General features: G+C 42.4%; 1 protein-coding gene across 1 annotated transcript in view; it reads left to right on the top strand.

Annotated features, from left to right (window-relative positions):
* The window catches only part of ttn.2 (titin, tandem duplicate 2), a 217,356-nt gene that overhangs the window by 155,183 nt on the left and 45,730 nt on the right, over positions 1-16,443 (top strand). Inside the window, exons 185-208 of the mRNA XM_085250572.1 lie at positions 245-2,249; positions 2,383-3,070; positions 3,196-3,460; positions 3,643-3,969; positions 4,082-4,366; positions 4,491-4,790; positions 4,870-5,172; positions 5,313-5,588; positions 5,692-5,991; positions 6,076-6,378; positions 7,329-7,628; positions 7,714-8,001; positions 8,101-8,403; positions 8,686-8,988; positions 9,070-9,375; positions 11,665-11,952; positions 12,404-12,694; positions 12,832-13,119; positions 13,204-13,791; positions 14,118-14,222; positions 14,311-14,508; positions 14,652-14,948; positions 15,155-15,742; positions 16,135-16,437. Coding sequence (XP_085106698.1) covers positions 245-2,249; positions 2,383-3,070; positions 3,196-3,460; positions 3,643-3,969; positions 4,082-4,366; positions 4,491-4,790; positions 4,870-5,172; positions 5,313-5,588; positions 5,692-5,991; positions 6,076-6,378; positions 7,329-7,628; positions 7,714-8,001; positions 8,101-8,403; positions 8,686-8,988; positions 9,070-9,375; positions 11,665-11,952; positions 12,404-12,694; positions 12,832-13,119; positions 13,204-13,791; positions 14,118-14,222; positions 14,311-14,508; positions 14,652-14,948; positions 15,155-15,742; positions 16,135-16,437 — 9,498 coding nt within the window. The remainder of the gene's footprint in view (positions 1-244; positions 2,250-2,382; positions 3,071-3,195; positions 3,461-3,642; positions 3,970-4,081; positions 4,367-4,490; positions 4,791-4,869; positions 5,173-5,312; positions 5,589-5,691; positions 5,992-6,075; positions 6,379-7,328; positions 7,629-7,713; positions 8,002-8,100; positions 8,404-8,685; positions 8,989-9,069; positions 9,376-11,664; positions 11,953-12,403; positions 12,695-12,831; positions 13,120-13,203; positions 13,792-14,117; positions 14,223-14,310; positions 14,509-14,651; positions 14,949-15,154; positions 15,743-16,134; positions 16,438-16,443) is intronic.

Here is a 16,443-nt window from a genome sequence, read left to right as displayed (position 1 = left end):
ATTCTTTTTGTTTGTTTTCACCTGAAATTAGATATTTACTTAATAGTGTAGGAATTGTGGTGCAGATGTGTGTTCCATGATAGTGTCTCGAGTGAGTACTTAGAATTAGAGGAGGCAGATGATCTTAATGAAAAAAAGAAACTGTTGATAAGGCTGGTAAACTGGTAAAGTTTGAATAATTTAACTTTGTTTCATATTTGTTTCATATGAGTCTAGTAATGTGAGGTGACCTCTTTTTGCACAGTGCCCCCAATTGTTGAAGTTGATGTTAAACTCACTGAAGGCATCATTGTGAAGGCCGGGACTACCATCAGACTGCCAGCTATAATGAGAGGAATCCCTGTCCCAACTGCCAAGTGGTCCATCGAAGGAGAGGAGATCACCAGCCAGGGCAACATTAAGATTGACACTGATAATTTCTCCACTATTCTCAGCATTAATGAGTGCACCAGAAACCACACTGGAACCTACCTGCTCACTGTGTCCAACCCAGCAGGAACCAAGACGGTGGCCTTAAATGTCACTGTACTCGATGTTCCAGCTGCTCCGATTGGACCTGTCAACATATTGGAGGTCATGCCAGATTCCATGACAATTGAATGGCGTCCTCCTAAAGATGATGGTGGGAGCCCTATAACCAATTACATTGTGGAGAAAAGAGAGTCCAACAAAGAGACATGGGGAGGTGTGAGTTCTGGTAGTCTTGCAACGCAGCTCCGGATCGCTCGCCTTCAGAAAGGAGTAGAATATGTAGTCCGCATTCGTGCTGAGAACAAGATGGGCATTGGTGATCCTCTGGAGAGCAAGCCCACTGTTGCTGAGCACTCATTCATGCCCCCTAGTGCACCTGGTAAGCCACAATCCTATGATACCTCAGAGGATGCTGTTACACTTGGCTGGACTATGCCCCTAACTGATGGTGGCAGTCAGATCACTGGCTACATCATTGAGCGCAGACACAAGGGAGGAAAGTGGATCCGTGTCAACAAGACACCTTGCAAGGACCTGAGGTACCGAGTCCTGGGCCTCTACGAGGGCAGCGAGTATGAGTTCAGAGTGTTTGCTGAAAATATTGCTGGATTTAGTGGCCCCTCCCCAGTCTCCGACCCCTGCAAGCCCTGCAGGCCCATCACTGTCCCGAGTCCCCCTGTCAATCCTAAAGTTAAAGATTACAGCAGGGCCACTGCTGACCTGGTGTGGACCAAACCTACCAAAGATGGAGGCAGCCCAATCCTTGGTTACACTGTGGAGATGAAGAAAGCTAGCGCTGAAGAATGGAAAAAAGTCAACCTGGATGACTTGATCAAGCAGTGTGCCTACAGGGTGAAGGGTCTGGAAGAGGGTGTGACCTATAGATTCAGAGTCTTTGCTTCAAACATGATTGGAGACGGGGAGCCAAGAGAAATCCCAGAATCAGTCACTGCTCAGGATATTCTTATACCTCCAGAGATTGAGATGGAGGCCACTTGTCGAGATTGTGTTACTGTGCGTGTTGGACACAACATCAACATCATTGGTTACATCAAGGCTCGCCCTGATCCTGAAGTTTTTTGGTCAAAAGAAGAGACTATTCTAGAGAACAGCAAACGTGTTACCATCCTGCAGAATCTTCCTTTAGTCCACCTAAAGATCAAGGAAGCTACAAGGAATGACCATGGCAAATATATTCTGAAAGCTTCAAATGAAGGTGGTGAGGCTTCCCGCACAATCACAGTTAATGTTCTAGACCGACCCAGCCACTGCCAGAATCTGAATGTGACCTATGTCACTAAGGGCTCATGCATGATCAACTGGGAGAGCCCTAAGGACAATGGTGGATCCGAGATCACCAACTACATTGTGGAGTGCAGAGAGCCTAGTATTAGCATGTGGTCTATGATCTCTTCCCACTGCACTAATCGTAAGATCAAGGCAAAGCTGATGGAAGGCCATGAGTACCTGTTCCGTGTCTGTGCTGAGAACAAAATAGGACCAGGACCCTCCGTGGAGATCAAAACTCCTACATTGGCCATGGACCCTATTGACAAGCCCGGCGAGCCTGAGAACTTCAGAGCAATTGACATTGGTAAGAACTATGTCAATTTGAGGTGGCGGAAGCCTGACTATGATGGTGGAAGCCCCCATCTCTCCTACAACCTGGAGTGTAAAACTAAAGATGCGGAGGAGTGGGAAAAACTCAACACCACTACTCTCACAGACACCTTCTTTTTGGCTGATAAATGTGTGGAAAATCAGACGTACACCTTCAGGTAGGTTACTTCATTTCTAATTTGTAATTACTGATTGTTTTGTTGGGTGTTTATCTGATCAGAAATTGTGTTCTGTAAGGGTTATCCAGCTATCTACCTTTATTTACCTTTATTTTTACAATTTGTTATCCAGAGTGCAGACTGTCAGTGAAGGAGGTGAGAGTGCCTGGGTAAAACTTGCAGATATTCTGGTGAGGGAGGAGATCCAGAAGCCTGTCATTGACCTGAAGTTGGCTGGAACACTGACAGTAAAAGCTGGAGAGTCAGTCAGGATGGAGGCTGCTCTGAGAGGAAAGCCCCAGCCTGAGGTTAAATGGATGAAAGATAAGGCTACTGGAGACAATCCCAGAATAAGCTATGAAACTGGCCCAGACTACTCAAAATTTCTGATGACTAAGTCCAAGCGTAGTGACACAGGAAAATACATTATCACTGCCACCAACTCGGGTGGGACTTTCACAGCATATGCCAATGTTAATGTCCTGGACGTTCCCGGCCCAGTGAGAGACCTGAGGATTACTGGCATTGGAGCTGACAAGTGCAGAGTGGTTTGGGATGCTCCAGAGGATGATGGAGGTTGTGAGGTGGACAGCTACATTCTAGAGAAATGTGAAACCAGGAGGATGGTTTGGTCCACATATTCAGCCTCTGTGGTCACACCATACTGCAACGTCACTCGTTTGGTGGAGGGCAATGAATACATATTCAGAGTGCGGGCAGAAAACAAGATGGGAACTGGCCCTGCCATGGACAGTAAGCCTATAACTGTCAAGACTCAGTTCAACAAACCTGGACCCCCTGATGCCCCTGAAGTCACCAAGGTAAATTTTTGTATACTCTCTACTCGGTTTTATTTCAAATTGTGTCTCGTGGAAAACATTTCAACATCTTCAAGCTTTTATAACATAGTAATTAACATAGCTATAATAATTGGTTGTGATTAAAGGTGAGCAAAGATGAGATGACTGTGGTCTGGGCTCCTCCTGAGAATGATGGAGGAAAGTCAATCACTGGCTACATCCTTGAAAGGAAGGAGAAGAGGGCAGTGCGCTGGGTGCCCTGCACTAAGAGCCCAATCTCTGAGAGACGCATGAAAGTAACCAACCTGATTCCAAACCATGAGTACCAGTTCAGAGTGAGAGCTGAGAATGATGTCGGTCTGGGAGATCCCAGTAAACCCTGCAGACCAGTTGCAGCCAAAGATCCTATTGGTGAGTTTGCTGTCACAACTTTACTATTAAGAAGTTCAAGTGGGGGGGTTGTTTTGTTTTGTTTTTTTGTGGTAGAGCTGAAGAACATGTAAAATGCCAGACAATGGGGTTTAAGATTTGACAAGCTTCGTCTTTTATTTCTGCATTCATAATAAGTTTTGTTTCACTGTCTCCACCTACAGAGCCACCTGGTCCCCCTGCAGCCCTGAAGGTGGCCGACAGCACAAAAACCTCTATCACTCTGTCCTGGTCTAAACCTGTCTATGACGGTGGCGCCCCCATTATTGGCTATAGCTTGGACATGAGGCTGAAAAGTGAGGCGGACCCTGAGAATCCCACAGTGGGCTGGAAGAGAATTGATACTCATGGACCACTGGTGCTCACAGAATTTACTATTGGCCAGCTTGATGAAAAGCAGGAGTATGAGTTCAAGGTGTCAGCCCAAAACCAGGTGGGCTGGGGACGCCATGCTTATTTGAAGGAGGCAGTGTCTCCCAAGGAGATCCTGGGTAAGAAGTCATCAGATTCTGTGCCTCAATAAATGTTTTATAGTACAGTAGTCTTGTAAATTTTCCAAAAGCTGATGACACTAAACATTCATTTGTTTTTCATGTAAAACAGAGGCTCCAGAAATTGAGCTGGATGCCAGTCTGAGGAAAGGCCTTTCTGTGAGGGCTGGTTGTCCTATAAGGCTTTTCGCCGTGATCAGAGGAAGGCCTGCCCCCAAGGTTACGTGGAAGCGGTTGGGTGTGGACAATGTAATCCGCCGAGGTCACGTGGACCAGGTTGACACCATGTCCTTCCTTGTTATCCCTGAGAGCACCAGAGAGGATTCTGGAAAATATTCACTCACTCTGTCCAACTCAGCTGGAGAGAAAGCAATATTTGTCCGTGTCAAAGTCCTTGGTGAGAAACAAAAAACGAATGTCAAATGGTGTATTTTCTTTTAATAACTTTTAAACCCGTTTAAAAAGACTGGTCACTAATGAGGAGGCTGTCATGTCTTTGATTTAAAAAATTTTGTCCACAGACACACCTGGTCCGGTTGGCAGCCTGGATGCCACTGACATCACCAAAACAACAGCTCAACTCTCCTGGTTGCCACCAGAGAATGACGGAGGCTGCCCCATCCTCAATTACGTTGTGGAGAAACGAGAGGTTGATAGGAAGACCTGGACCAAGTGCACAGAGGACCTGAAGAAGACTAGCTTTAAGGTCACCAACCTTACACCTGGCATTGAGTATTACTTCAGAGTCATGGCCTGCAACAAGTATGGCATTGGAGTTCCTCAGGACTCACCCAGGTCCTACTTGGCTGTTGACCCAATCAGTAAGTTCCGTGTTCTTCTGACTCTGAATTTAGTCTGTTTTGTTAATTGTTCCTAATCCCTGCTTTGTTTTGGATTCAGGTGAGCCAGACCCTCCAAAGAAGATGGACGTGTTAGAGATCACCAAGAATAGTGCTACACTGGGCTGGCTAAAACCACTCAGGGATGGAGGTGCCAAAATCAATGGTTATGTGGTGGATTACCAGGAGGAGGGTGCACCTGAGGACAAATGGACACCATATTCTGTGGTCAAAGACCTGACTATCGTGGTAGTTGGTCTGAAAGAAGGAAAGAAGTATAAGTTCAGAGTGGCTGCTAGGAACTCAGTGGGAGTCAGTTTGGCTCGAGAGGCTGAGGGAATGTTTGAAGTTAAGGAGCAGCTCAGTGAGTAGACAAGTTTAAACATTTCCTCATACTAGTATGGATAATAGTAACTGAGACACTGTCATTTATGTAGGTCAATCAAAAAGTTTAAATCATCATGAAATACAGAAGTAACTATTGATATTTTGTCTTCCTCTCAGTGGCTCCGAAGATAATCATGCCTGACATTGTGACAGTCAGAGCTGGATCCAAGATGACGATTGAGGCTATTGTGGCAGGTAAACCTGCTCCTGTCTGCAAGTGGAAGCAGGGCAATGAGGATGTGCTAACCTCTGATCGCCTGTCCATTGTAAAGACGCTGACAACTACCTCACTTATTATAAAGAATGTAACAAGAAAGGATAGTGGTTACTACAGCCTGTCAGCTGAGAACAGTACTGCCAAGATTAATCAGATCCTCAAAGTCATCGTCATGGGTAAGTTAGAACGGAGACTTTTTACACCGCTGGTTCTTGTAAACACATCAGCAGTGCTTTGCCCTGCCTTCCATTATCAACATGTGTGCTGTCTGTGTCTCAGACATCCCTGGACCCCCTGAAGCTCCTTTGGAGATCACTGAACTGGACATGGATGCGTGCACACTGCTCTGGAACTCGCCACAGGAGGATGGTGGTAGCAACATCACCAACTACATTGTAGAGAAGTGTGATGTTAGCCAGGGTGATTGGATCACCGTTTCTACATCTTGCACAAAGACGAGCTTCAGAATGACCAAACTGACACCTGGCAAAGAGTACAGCTTCCGTGTTCGTGCTGAAAACAGGTTTGGCGTCTCTGGGCCTACCTACTCTGAGAAGATGATTGCCAGATATCCATTTGGTGAGCATTTGTATTCTAATATGTATCATAGCTTCCCAACATTACAAGAATAACATTATGTGTTAATGGCTTTTTTCCCCAAAGATCCTCCGAGTGAACCCAGAAACCTGCAGATAAACAAGATCAACAAGGATTTCGTCATCCTATCATGGGAGCGTCCCAGCTCTGATGGTGGGAGCCCCATCAGTGGATATTGCATTGAAAAGAAGGAGAGGAATAGCCTTCTGTGGGTGAAGGCTAATGAGACTCTGGTCAAAGCCACTCAGTACACCTGCACAGGCCTGATCGATGGCCTGGAGTACACCTTCAGGGTGTCAGCACAAAACCAGGCCGGACAGGGCAAACCTTGTAAACAGACAGACTTCATCACTGCCAGGACTGCTGTCGGTATGAACACTTCTTATAACTAGAAAAACATCATAATTTTTCTCACCATTTCACCATATTGTTGATAAATTTCAGTTAAAACCAAAAGCACAAAAATGACAACTTTAAATTCAAAGAGCTCTTCACAACACAACTGCACTTTTATGTCATTCATGTTTTTATTAACTGGAAAAAATATCCTATACATCATTTTATGTATGCCCTCTGTTGTTTTTAACATTTCCCAATCAGTTTGTTGAAGCTAGCAAACATTTGATTTTTTAAAAATTATTTTTAACCACGGAATAAAAATGTATCTCCCCTTTTAGATAACGTGCTCCATGTACCAAGGCTAAATATTTAATAGTGATTCAGTTCAGCAGCCCCAGGCCCTTTAATACATGTCAAACAAAAAGATAAGGAAATTTATTTTTAAAATACCTACTTCCATTACAAGTTAACTAACCAAACACATCTGAAATACAGAAGCCCATTTTAGCCCTAACATTAAAGTGGTGAATTCTATTTTTCTGTCTATCAGTTGATCAATCAGTTACATTTTTTTTTTAATTATCAATCAATCAATGTCAACTCAACAGTAATATAGTAAAGTATATAACAGTAAAGCTAGGGAACCCTTCCTTTAAATAAACATGCTGTAGTTGATTTAATACCCACAAAAACTGAGGAGAAAGCAATTAAATGATTACAGATGCTGCAATTCAATGATAAAATCAGTAGTTTAATTATTCCATGTCAAAATCACCTACACAATACTCCCCACCCACAATCGTCTTTGACTCATATCAGAATGATTCAAATTCTACTTTTTCTGGTTAATATATTTTCTTTTTAATTTCAGGATATATTGCTATATATATTTGCACTCTTTTGCATTCAAGTTCATTCTTTGTTATTTAAACTGTATCGTCTACAACTGTTCATTTGTGGGGGTTTTTGTTTCTATCTAGACCCACCAGGAAAACCCGAGCCCATGGATGTGACCAAGAGCACTGTATCATTAGTGTGGGGCCGTCCAAAGCATGACGGTGGCAGCAAGTTGATTGGCTACTACGTGGAATATACAAAGCTTCCAGAAGAGAAGTGGACTCGCTGCAATGCCAACTGCATGAACATCCAGACAGAGAACTATGTGGTGACTAACCTACAGGAGGGTCAACAATACCAGTTTAGAGTCATCGCCAAGACCGCAATTAACAGCAGCCTTCCATCTGAGCTGTCTGACCCTATTCCTGTCATCGCAGAGAATGGTACAACTCTGCATAGTAACGAAAGTGATACACAAATACAGTCATATACAAATAATCATGAGGGTTTTTTTCCTCTTCTATGCAGTTGCTCCTCGTGTGGAATTAGGTGTTAACATGAAGAACCTGATTGTGGTGAAAGCTGGAGAAAATGTCTTCCTGGATGCTGAGGTCTTTGGCAAACCACTTCCCAAAGTGAGCTGGAAGAAGGATGGAGTACCTCTGGTCCTTGCTGAGGGAATGAAGATGTCCCAAAAGAAACATCTTCATCTGCTGGAGCTATACTCTGTCACCAGGAAAGAGACTGGGGACTACACTATCACAGCTGAAAATGTCAATGGCACCAAGTACGCCACCATAAAGGTCAAAGTACTCGGTAAGCTAAAGTTATGTTAGTTCATTTTATTGTAGTGCTTAAGCTAGCGTTTCATGTTTTGAGAGAAAAAAGCTTATCCTTGTGTTTTTTCTACCACAGACAAACCAGGCCCTCCAGCCTCAGTGAAAATTTCTAAGGTGTTTGCTGACCGTGTTAAGCTGCGATGGGTGCCACCACTTGCAGATGGCGGTTCTGAAATCACTAACTACATCATTGAGAAGCGTGAGACTAGCAGGGCCAACTGGGCATTGGTCACCTCAAACATCCATGGACACATCACTGACTGTTCAGTGGAGAAACTTATTGAAGGACACGAATATCAGTTCCGAGTCAGTGCTGAGAACCAGTATGGTGTGGGAGATCCCATTATGACTGATGCCGTCACGGTCAAGAATCCGTATGGTAAGAAAACTCACTGTATTCTACTTGAGGAGAATGAAATGAAAAAATGAAAGCATGCATGTTTTACTGACTGCATAAAGTCTCATATTAGCTTGACCATGTTTAAATCATTAAAATTACTGTGATTTGATATATATCTTGACATTTTTTTGCTTAAATTCAATTTTTCAAATTGTGAATTGTGTGACATGGCTAATGTGTAAGTTTTTTATTCCTTTATAACACCATGTTGATCAAAGTTGGTGTAGCCCATCAGAGAATTAAAACATTATCTCTTGTCAGATGTTCCTGGTCCATGTGAGCCACCTGTCATCACCAACATCACACAGAACTCCATGACAGTCAGCTGGAAGGCCCCAGCCAATGATGGCAAGTCTCCCATCCTTGGCTACATGGTGGAGAAACGTGAGGCCACTGAGCTGAGCTGGGCTAAGGTTAACCGCCGACCAGTCATTGATAGGACCATCAAGGCCATTCAACTGACTGAGGGCTCTGAGTATGAGTTCAGAGTAATTGCTATAAACAAGGCTGGTCTTGGGAAACCCAGCGACGCTTCAAATGGTGCCCTGGCTGTTGACCCTGTCTGTGAGTATCTGCTTTAAAACACACTTTCTAAATGAAAGTAAAACGCTTCAGACAACTAATTATTCATAAATAATTATTTAGATCCTCCCGGGCCACCTGCCTTCCCCAAGGTGGTGGACTCTACCAAGACGTCAGTTAGCCTTAGCTGGACCAAACCAGCATACGATGGTGGCTGTGAGATCATTGGATACTTGGTTGAGTGCAAGCGAGTTGATGCAGAGAGCTGGACAAGATGCAATGTGCCGAAGAAACTCCAGGCCACGAAATTCCTGCTGACAGGCCTGATGGACAACACTGAGTACCAGTTCAGAGTCACGGCTGTTAACAAGATTGGCTACAGTGAGCCCAGCGAGGTGCCTGGAAACTACATGCCTAAGGATATTCTAAGTATGTTCCCAGCTGTCTCTGATTCAACACTATTTAGATAAATAATTTCCAAAAGGAAAATTGTTTCGTTTACTGGTTTAATTTAATGGTTTTCTGTGGGGTGTTTCCACTGGAGATCAACAGCTTATGTCTAAATCATTGTTATGAATACGTGTGGCTATTGCTGAATCTCTAAAAGAAAAAAGAATTAAATCAAGAGGCAATATAAAAATCAATCAAGTTAGCTTGGCTTTGAAGGAGAGACTGTGTCAGCAAATACAGTAGTACACCTTATCTCTCATTACTATATCACAGTTTATCACTGTGAAAGAGGAACTCAATTTCATTAAATAACTTTAATGCATATGACATTATGGAGATCAGATTGTATGACTACTAACTGGCTCAGTGGTAATCGAAGAAAATGAAATAACCATTTACCTAATCCAACATAGAATTTCTCATATCAAGTCCAACTATTAGAAAAATTTGACCAACCAGCAATTTGCTAGCGTAATTGAAATTGCTGGTCTGGCCTTTGTGGTTATCTTTTTAATCTATATATTATATTACTTGTTTCCGCTAGCGAATTAACTTTATTAATTAAACATATTGTCAATAATTAGTATCATTCTTGGTGAACTTGATAAACTAAGACTTTCTTGGTATTAGCCAAAATTAACACTTAATATTTTCAGGAGGACAAATTAGCAAAAAGAGAGTACTGCCAAATGGGCAAGACAGATTAACAGAAGAAATAATGGCAACTAACAGACGACATAACAGTTAAGTTAGTCACTGTGATTAATGACCAGTGATGGGAATAACGGCGTTACAAGTAACGGCGTTACAAGTAACGGCGTTACTTTTTTCAGTAACGAGTAATCTAACTAATTACTATTCCTATCGTTACAATGCCGTTACCGTTACTAACAAGAAAATGCGGTCCGTTACTATTTCAACAAACAGATGGTTGAAGCTGTGTTCAGTTTACCGCATCTTATATCAGCTGCAGGAAGTAGCTGTAAGTAATCTGGGCGCTGCAGCTTTAAGCAGCTGCGCTTCCGCGGATGGTGATCACGATCACTGTCTGGCACAACACCTGGAGCACAGGGGGCAAAACAATGGCATGAGTGCTGCTGTTTGACTGAGGAAGAATAAAGTAGTCGTGGTCAATCACATGACCACTTAAAGACAAAGCAACAAGGTGACAAGGCCACGTAAAACCAGAGTCATGATAAACTATATATACGCAGCGTTTTTTCCTCAATACTTTCGTCACGTTTACTGTCTAAGGACAGCACAGCGAACACTCTCTGCTTATGAGCAAACAATAAGAAAAACAAAACAAAAACTGCCCGTTTGTGTTGGTGGGAAAATGCACCATGTGGACCAATGAAAAAATGATATGGCAACATGACATTTGGTTGTTTAGGAAGAGGCGGAAGTTTCAGGAGTGACGGCGAGAGAGAGAGAGAGAGAGAGAGAGAGAGAGTTTTGAGATGTGAGAGATTTATGACGTTTAGCGTGTTTGGAGTGTGTAGTTAATGTGTTGTCTTGTGTAGTTAGTGTGTAGTTTTGTGTTGTGTGTCAGAACAATTAGGCGACTGCTGTCTCCAGGTAAAACAGGAGTGATACACCTGCTGCTGTCAGACCTGCAGGTATCAGGCTGTGATGTTTCCTTTATAGTGGACAGAAATGTTGTTTTTGCAGTGGCACAAATAATTTGTGGCATCTTATTGAAGAACAGCTGATTGTTCTGTAAATAGTTTGAAATGGTTATTAAAAAGAGGGTAAAAGGTAAATGGATGCAAATAACTTTGTTATTTGTAAAACATGTGCATATGATTTAAACATTGACAATTTATATTTGCATTTAAAGTTATGAAATATGATTCATTAAACATGTTTGTGGTTGTTACAGTAAAAATATAACTTTTTCTACTCTGATTTTATGTTTTTTGTCTGATTTTAGATCAATTGTGTTAATACAGTTTGTCAAAATGAAAACATGACTGTAAATTCAGACATGTGAGGTTGTGCTGAAAAGGATGAGACCAAACAAAGTAAATAGTTTTTAAAGGTGAAATGTGGAGGAAACATCAAAAGTAGTTAAAATGGCCAATTATACCCTGGATTTTTTTAAAGTAACACAATAGTTACTTTTCAAGTAATTATTACTTTTAGAATCTTGTAACTCAGTTACTAACTCAATTACTTTTTTGAAGAAGTAACTAGTAACTATAATTAATTACCTTTTCAAAGTAACTTATCCAACACTGTTAATGACCCACCCTTTGTTTCCTCCAGTTGCTCCTGATGCTGAGCTTGACGCTGACCTGAGAAAAGCTTTGGTTCTGCGAGCTGGAGTAACCATGAGGCTCTATGTACCACTGAGAGGACGCCCAGCACCGAAGGTGACATGGACTAAAGTTGATGCTAATTTGAAGGAAAGGCAAGGACTACTGATCAAGACATCGGACTGGGACACCCTACTGATGATTGAGGATGTTAACAGATGTGATTCTGGCAAATATGTTCTGTCACTGGAGAACAGCAGCGGCTCTAAGAGCTACACCATCGTAGTAAAGGTCCTTGGTAAGAATTTCTGGCATATAAAATGTTGAGTACACACACTCCAGTGAGTTGTACTGTCACATGCAATGTAGACATGTAAATGAAACCAAGTAAGTGAAAAACCTTTTCACTGATTTATAGTTCAAATCTATCAAGAGGTTTTTCTTAACCTGCATCGAGCTGAAATACAATTCTTGAAATGGTGGTTTTAAAAATTAAACATTAAATGTATTAAATGGAGTCGAACCTAGTTTTCACCTTAAAATGTGTAAAAAAGTAGAACATATATATGATTATATAAGATATATCAGAAATATCAGCATGAAGAAAGAAAATGTTTTTTTTTTAAATAAATATAGAGTGCACACATAGGCCTAATGTGTGCTTTCACTTCAGACATGCATTTGTACTCGTGCTTGTATAACTTTCTGAAAGCTATAAGGCAAAGAAATTGCTTCTCTTGCCCACTTAGATTCTCCGGGCCCACCCTTAAACCTGACTGTGAAGGAAACCTCCAGAACCCATGCCTGCATCACCTGGGATGCCCCACTGATTGATGGTGGTAGTCCAGTTAAGAACTACATCGTAGAGAAACGTTTGGCTGAGAGGAAAGCCTGGACCTGTGTGTCAGCAGATTGTCCTAAGATTTCCTTCAGGATCACCAACCTGGAGGCAGGACAGGCCTACTGCTTCAGAGTTCTAGCTGAAAATGCATACGGCATTGGAGAAGGCTGTGAGACCCCAGGCAGCATCAGGGCCTCTGGTAGTTACAAGATATTTGATACTTAAATTTAAATATACTCATGCTGTATAGCCACTGCATTCATGAGCTCAGACACTATATATGTAGCTAAAAAAACACAAACGTTCAACCTTCGTCCATTTGTCCTTCCTGTGCAGAGCAACCTGGTCCAGTGACAGACTTCAAAGCTCAGAAGACTACAAAGAACTCTGTCACCCTGTCCTGGAAGAAGCCCATCAATGATGGTGGGAGTTTTATTACTGCATACATCTTGGAGCAGGGTGAAGGCGAGGAGAAGTGGAAGCAGATCCTGAAAGGCAAGAATACCTCACACACTATTGGAGAACTGACAGAAGGCAAGGAGTATTCTTTCAGGGTCAAGGCACTCAACGAGTCTGGAGAGGGACCACCCACTGAGCTCACTGCTGTTGCAAAGGACCAATTTGGTAAAAATGCCTTCATGCTATTCTTAGTTATACTAAAATTATAATGTTGAACTTTTTAATGATGATTATCCTTTTGAACTTCAGTGCTACCCGACTGCAACTTAAGTGATCTGCACGATGGCTGCTGTGTGGTTAAGGAGGGCAGCACAACACGCATTAACATCCCCATCACTGGAGTTCCAAACCCCACTGCTACCTGGAAGAAGGGCGATATGGGAGTGGGTGATACTGGCCGGATGTGTGTTGAAGCATCTCAGGGCATCACCACCTTACTGATTAGAGACTCCCAGAGAGGAGATGCTGACACCTACACTATAAATGTCAGGAACAGTGCTGGCTCAAAGGACTGCAAGTTCCAGCTGAAGGTGGTTGGCAAACCCGGTATTTGCACTGGACCCATTACGTTTGATGAGATAACTGCCGATGCCATCACACTAGAGTGGGGACCACCCAAAGATGATGGTGGTGCAGAGGTGTCTAATTACATTGTGGAGAAGAGGAGAACAACAGATAACAAGTGGACTACAGTGGCTTCTGCCATCCAGAAGACCACCATGAGAGTGATCAGACTCCATGACGGGATAGAATACATCTTTAGAGTGTTTGCTGAGAACAAGTATGGGGTTGGAGAACATCTGAGGTCTGACCCAGTCGTTGCCCAGCATCCTTTCAGTAAGTATGGCCATTGTCTACTACCACTGTTAATTTATAACTGATTATACTTCAGATCTTTTTGTCTTGTCAAGACATTGTCTCTAATTTTTTTTTGAAAAAGGGCAAAATTATCTCTAGTAATAACATTTAGTGCTCATTATAAGACCTGATGTATTTGTTTTACAAATGTACTTTTAAAATACTAGTAAATGAAATGAAACTATAGCTTTGTTTAGGGATTTTTTAAATCAGTCTTTCTCGTGTAATGACATCATCTGCATTATACTGAACTGATTTTATTACACATATTAATGTCTTCCTCTCGCTTTCTCTTCTTCCTCCAGATGTTCCCGGGGCACCTGCTCCACCAGAAATTGTGAGCATCAGGCATGAATCAGCCATCCTGACTTGGGTTGATCCAAAGGACACTGGTGGTGCCCCAGTTACTGGTAACAAACAGTGATCAATGTACATGCTAAGTATGAGCAAACAGCAAATAACAATCAGTCTGATCAAGTAATTTTGTTTTTTCCCTAGGATATCACATAGAGTATAAGGAAAAGAACAGTCTGATGTGGAAACGGGCGAGTAATACTCCTCTGAGAGTAAAAGAATGTAGAGTCACTGGACTGACAGAAGGATTAGAATATGAGTTCAGGGTAATGGCCATGAACATGGCTGGCCTGGGAAAGGCTAGCAAAGTAACTGAGGCCGTGGTTGCTCTGGATCCTATTGGTGAGTCCACTGTTATTGGAATCTTTTTTTTGCTCTAATCTTATTCAACTATGTACTGTTTACAGTACTTGTTACCTGAGCTATGGCAACCATGTCTCTTTTTGAAATGTTTTACAACCGTCTTCTCTTTTGTGTCATGTCAGATCCTCCTGGCAAGCCTGAAGTAATCAGTGTCACCAGGAGCACAGTCACTCTGATGTGGACAGCTCCCAAATATGACGGTGGCTACAAGCTTACTGGTTATATCATAGAGAAACTTGAGGCCAGTGGTAAGGCCTGGATGAAAGCAAATCATGTCAACATTCAGGGCTGTGCTTTTACCGTCACTGACCTGACTGAAGGATCCCAGTATGAATTTAGAGTCAGAGCTAGGAATTCTGCAGGTGCCATCAGTATTCCTTCAGAGCCTACTCCGCTTTTGACCTGCAAGGATGAATATGGTGAGCTAAGTAGTAAACAGTTTGACTCGTTTTGGAGTTGACTGTAGATTATTGATTCCCCCCCCCCCCCCCCCCTTTATGTATATATGTACAGTTAGGACTTAAAAATATTTGTCAAAAGTTTGAAATTTTGAGTTGTTGAACGTTTAAAATGTCAACAACTGTCTACAATGCAAAATACAACTTTTTTTTTGTCATCTCTACAGAGCCCCCAACCATCACTATTGACCCAGAAATGAAAGATGGTATAGCCATCAGAGCAGGAGACACAATTGTAATCTCAGCTTCTAAAATTGTGGGCAAACCTCCACCTACTGCAGCGTGGTCCAAGGGAGGACGTGAGTTGAAGACTTCTGACATTGTCACCATCACCAGTACCCCAACCTCCTCTACTCTGGCTATTAAGTACGCAAGTCGGAAGAACACAGGGGAGTACACTATCACTGCCAGCAACCCCTTTGGCATTAAGGAAGAACATGTTAAGGTGAAGGTCTTAGATGTTCCTGGACCTCCAGGCCCAGTTGAAGCCAGTAACATTTCAGCCGAAAAGTGTACCCTGACCTGGCTTCCACCAGAGGAGGATGGAGGCTCTACTATCAAATCCTACATCCTTGAGAAGAGAGAAACCAGCCGACTACAGTGGACCAAGCTAGCTGAAAATGTCATGGATTGCAGACACGTAGTCAGCAAACTGATTAAAGGCAATGAATACATTTTCAGAGTGTCTGCTGTGAACCAGTATGGCACAGGAGATTCAACCCAGTCTGCTCCAGTCAAAATGGTTGATAGTTTCTGTAAGTTTATATTTTTTATGTGGTTTATATCTGTGTATTAATAATTAAACAATAAAAGCAACTTAGCTATAGGATCTTGCAGATCCTTTAAAATAAAAATATAGCTAATAGACATGTCTAATAGTAGTGTACACATCCAGAAAATTTTTTTTTACATATACTATTATATATTGTACACATATTTATTAGTTTCAGATTTAGCCATTCATATATTTTGCCTGTTTATGTTATTGTATTTTGCACAACTCTGTTGCTTGTGAAGCTCGCACACAAGAATTTCACTCGCATGTGCTGTACCAATGTACCTGCACATGTGATGTGACAGTCAAAGTGATTTGATTTGATTTGATTTGATTTGATTTGATTTGTCCTTCCTGTTTCTGTTTCCCCAGCACCACCAGGTCCGCCCTCAACCCCAGAGATTGATAATGTTAGTAGGAATGCTGTCACCATTTCATGGAAGAGACCAGTACGAGATGGGGGAAGTGACATTAGGGGATACTGTGTTGAGAGGAAAGAGAGAAAAGGACTGAGATGGGTCAGAGCCTGTAAGCGGACTATCCCTGACCTGCGGTTTAAGGTGCAAGGCCTGAGTGAGGGAGTAGAGTACGAGTTTAGAGTCACTGCTGAGAACAAGGCTGGATTTGGGGAGCCAAGTGAACCATCGCGCCCTGTCATGACAAAAGATATTGTGTGTAAGT

Source organism: Mchenga conophoros, linkage group LG16, assembly GCF_057382185.1.
Source record: "Mchenga conophoros isolate Kocher_MC1m ecotype Shallow Benthic linkage group LG16, M_conophoros_male_GT1.1, whole genome shotgun sequence".
NCBI lineage: Eukaryota > Metazoa > Chordata > Actinopteri > Cichliformes > Cichlidae > Mchenga > Mchenga conophoros.
This window is presented reverse-complemented; position numbering and strand designations above follow the sequence as displayed.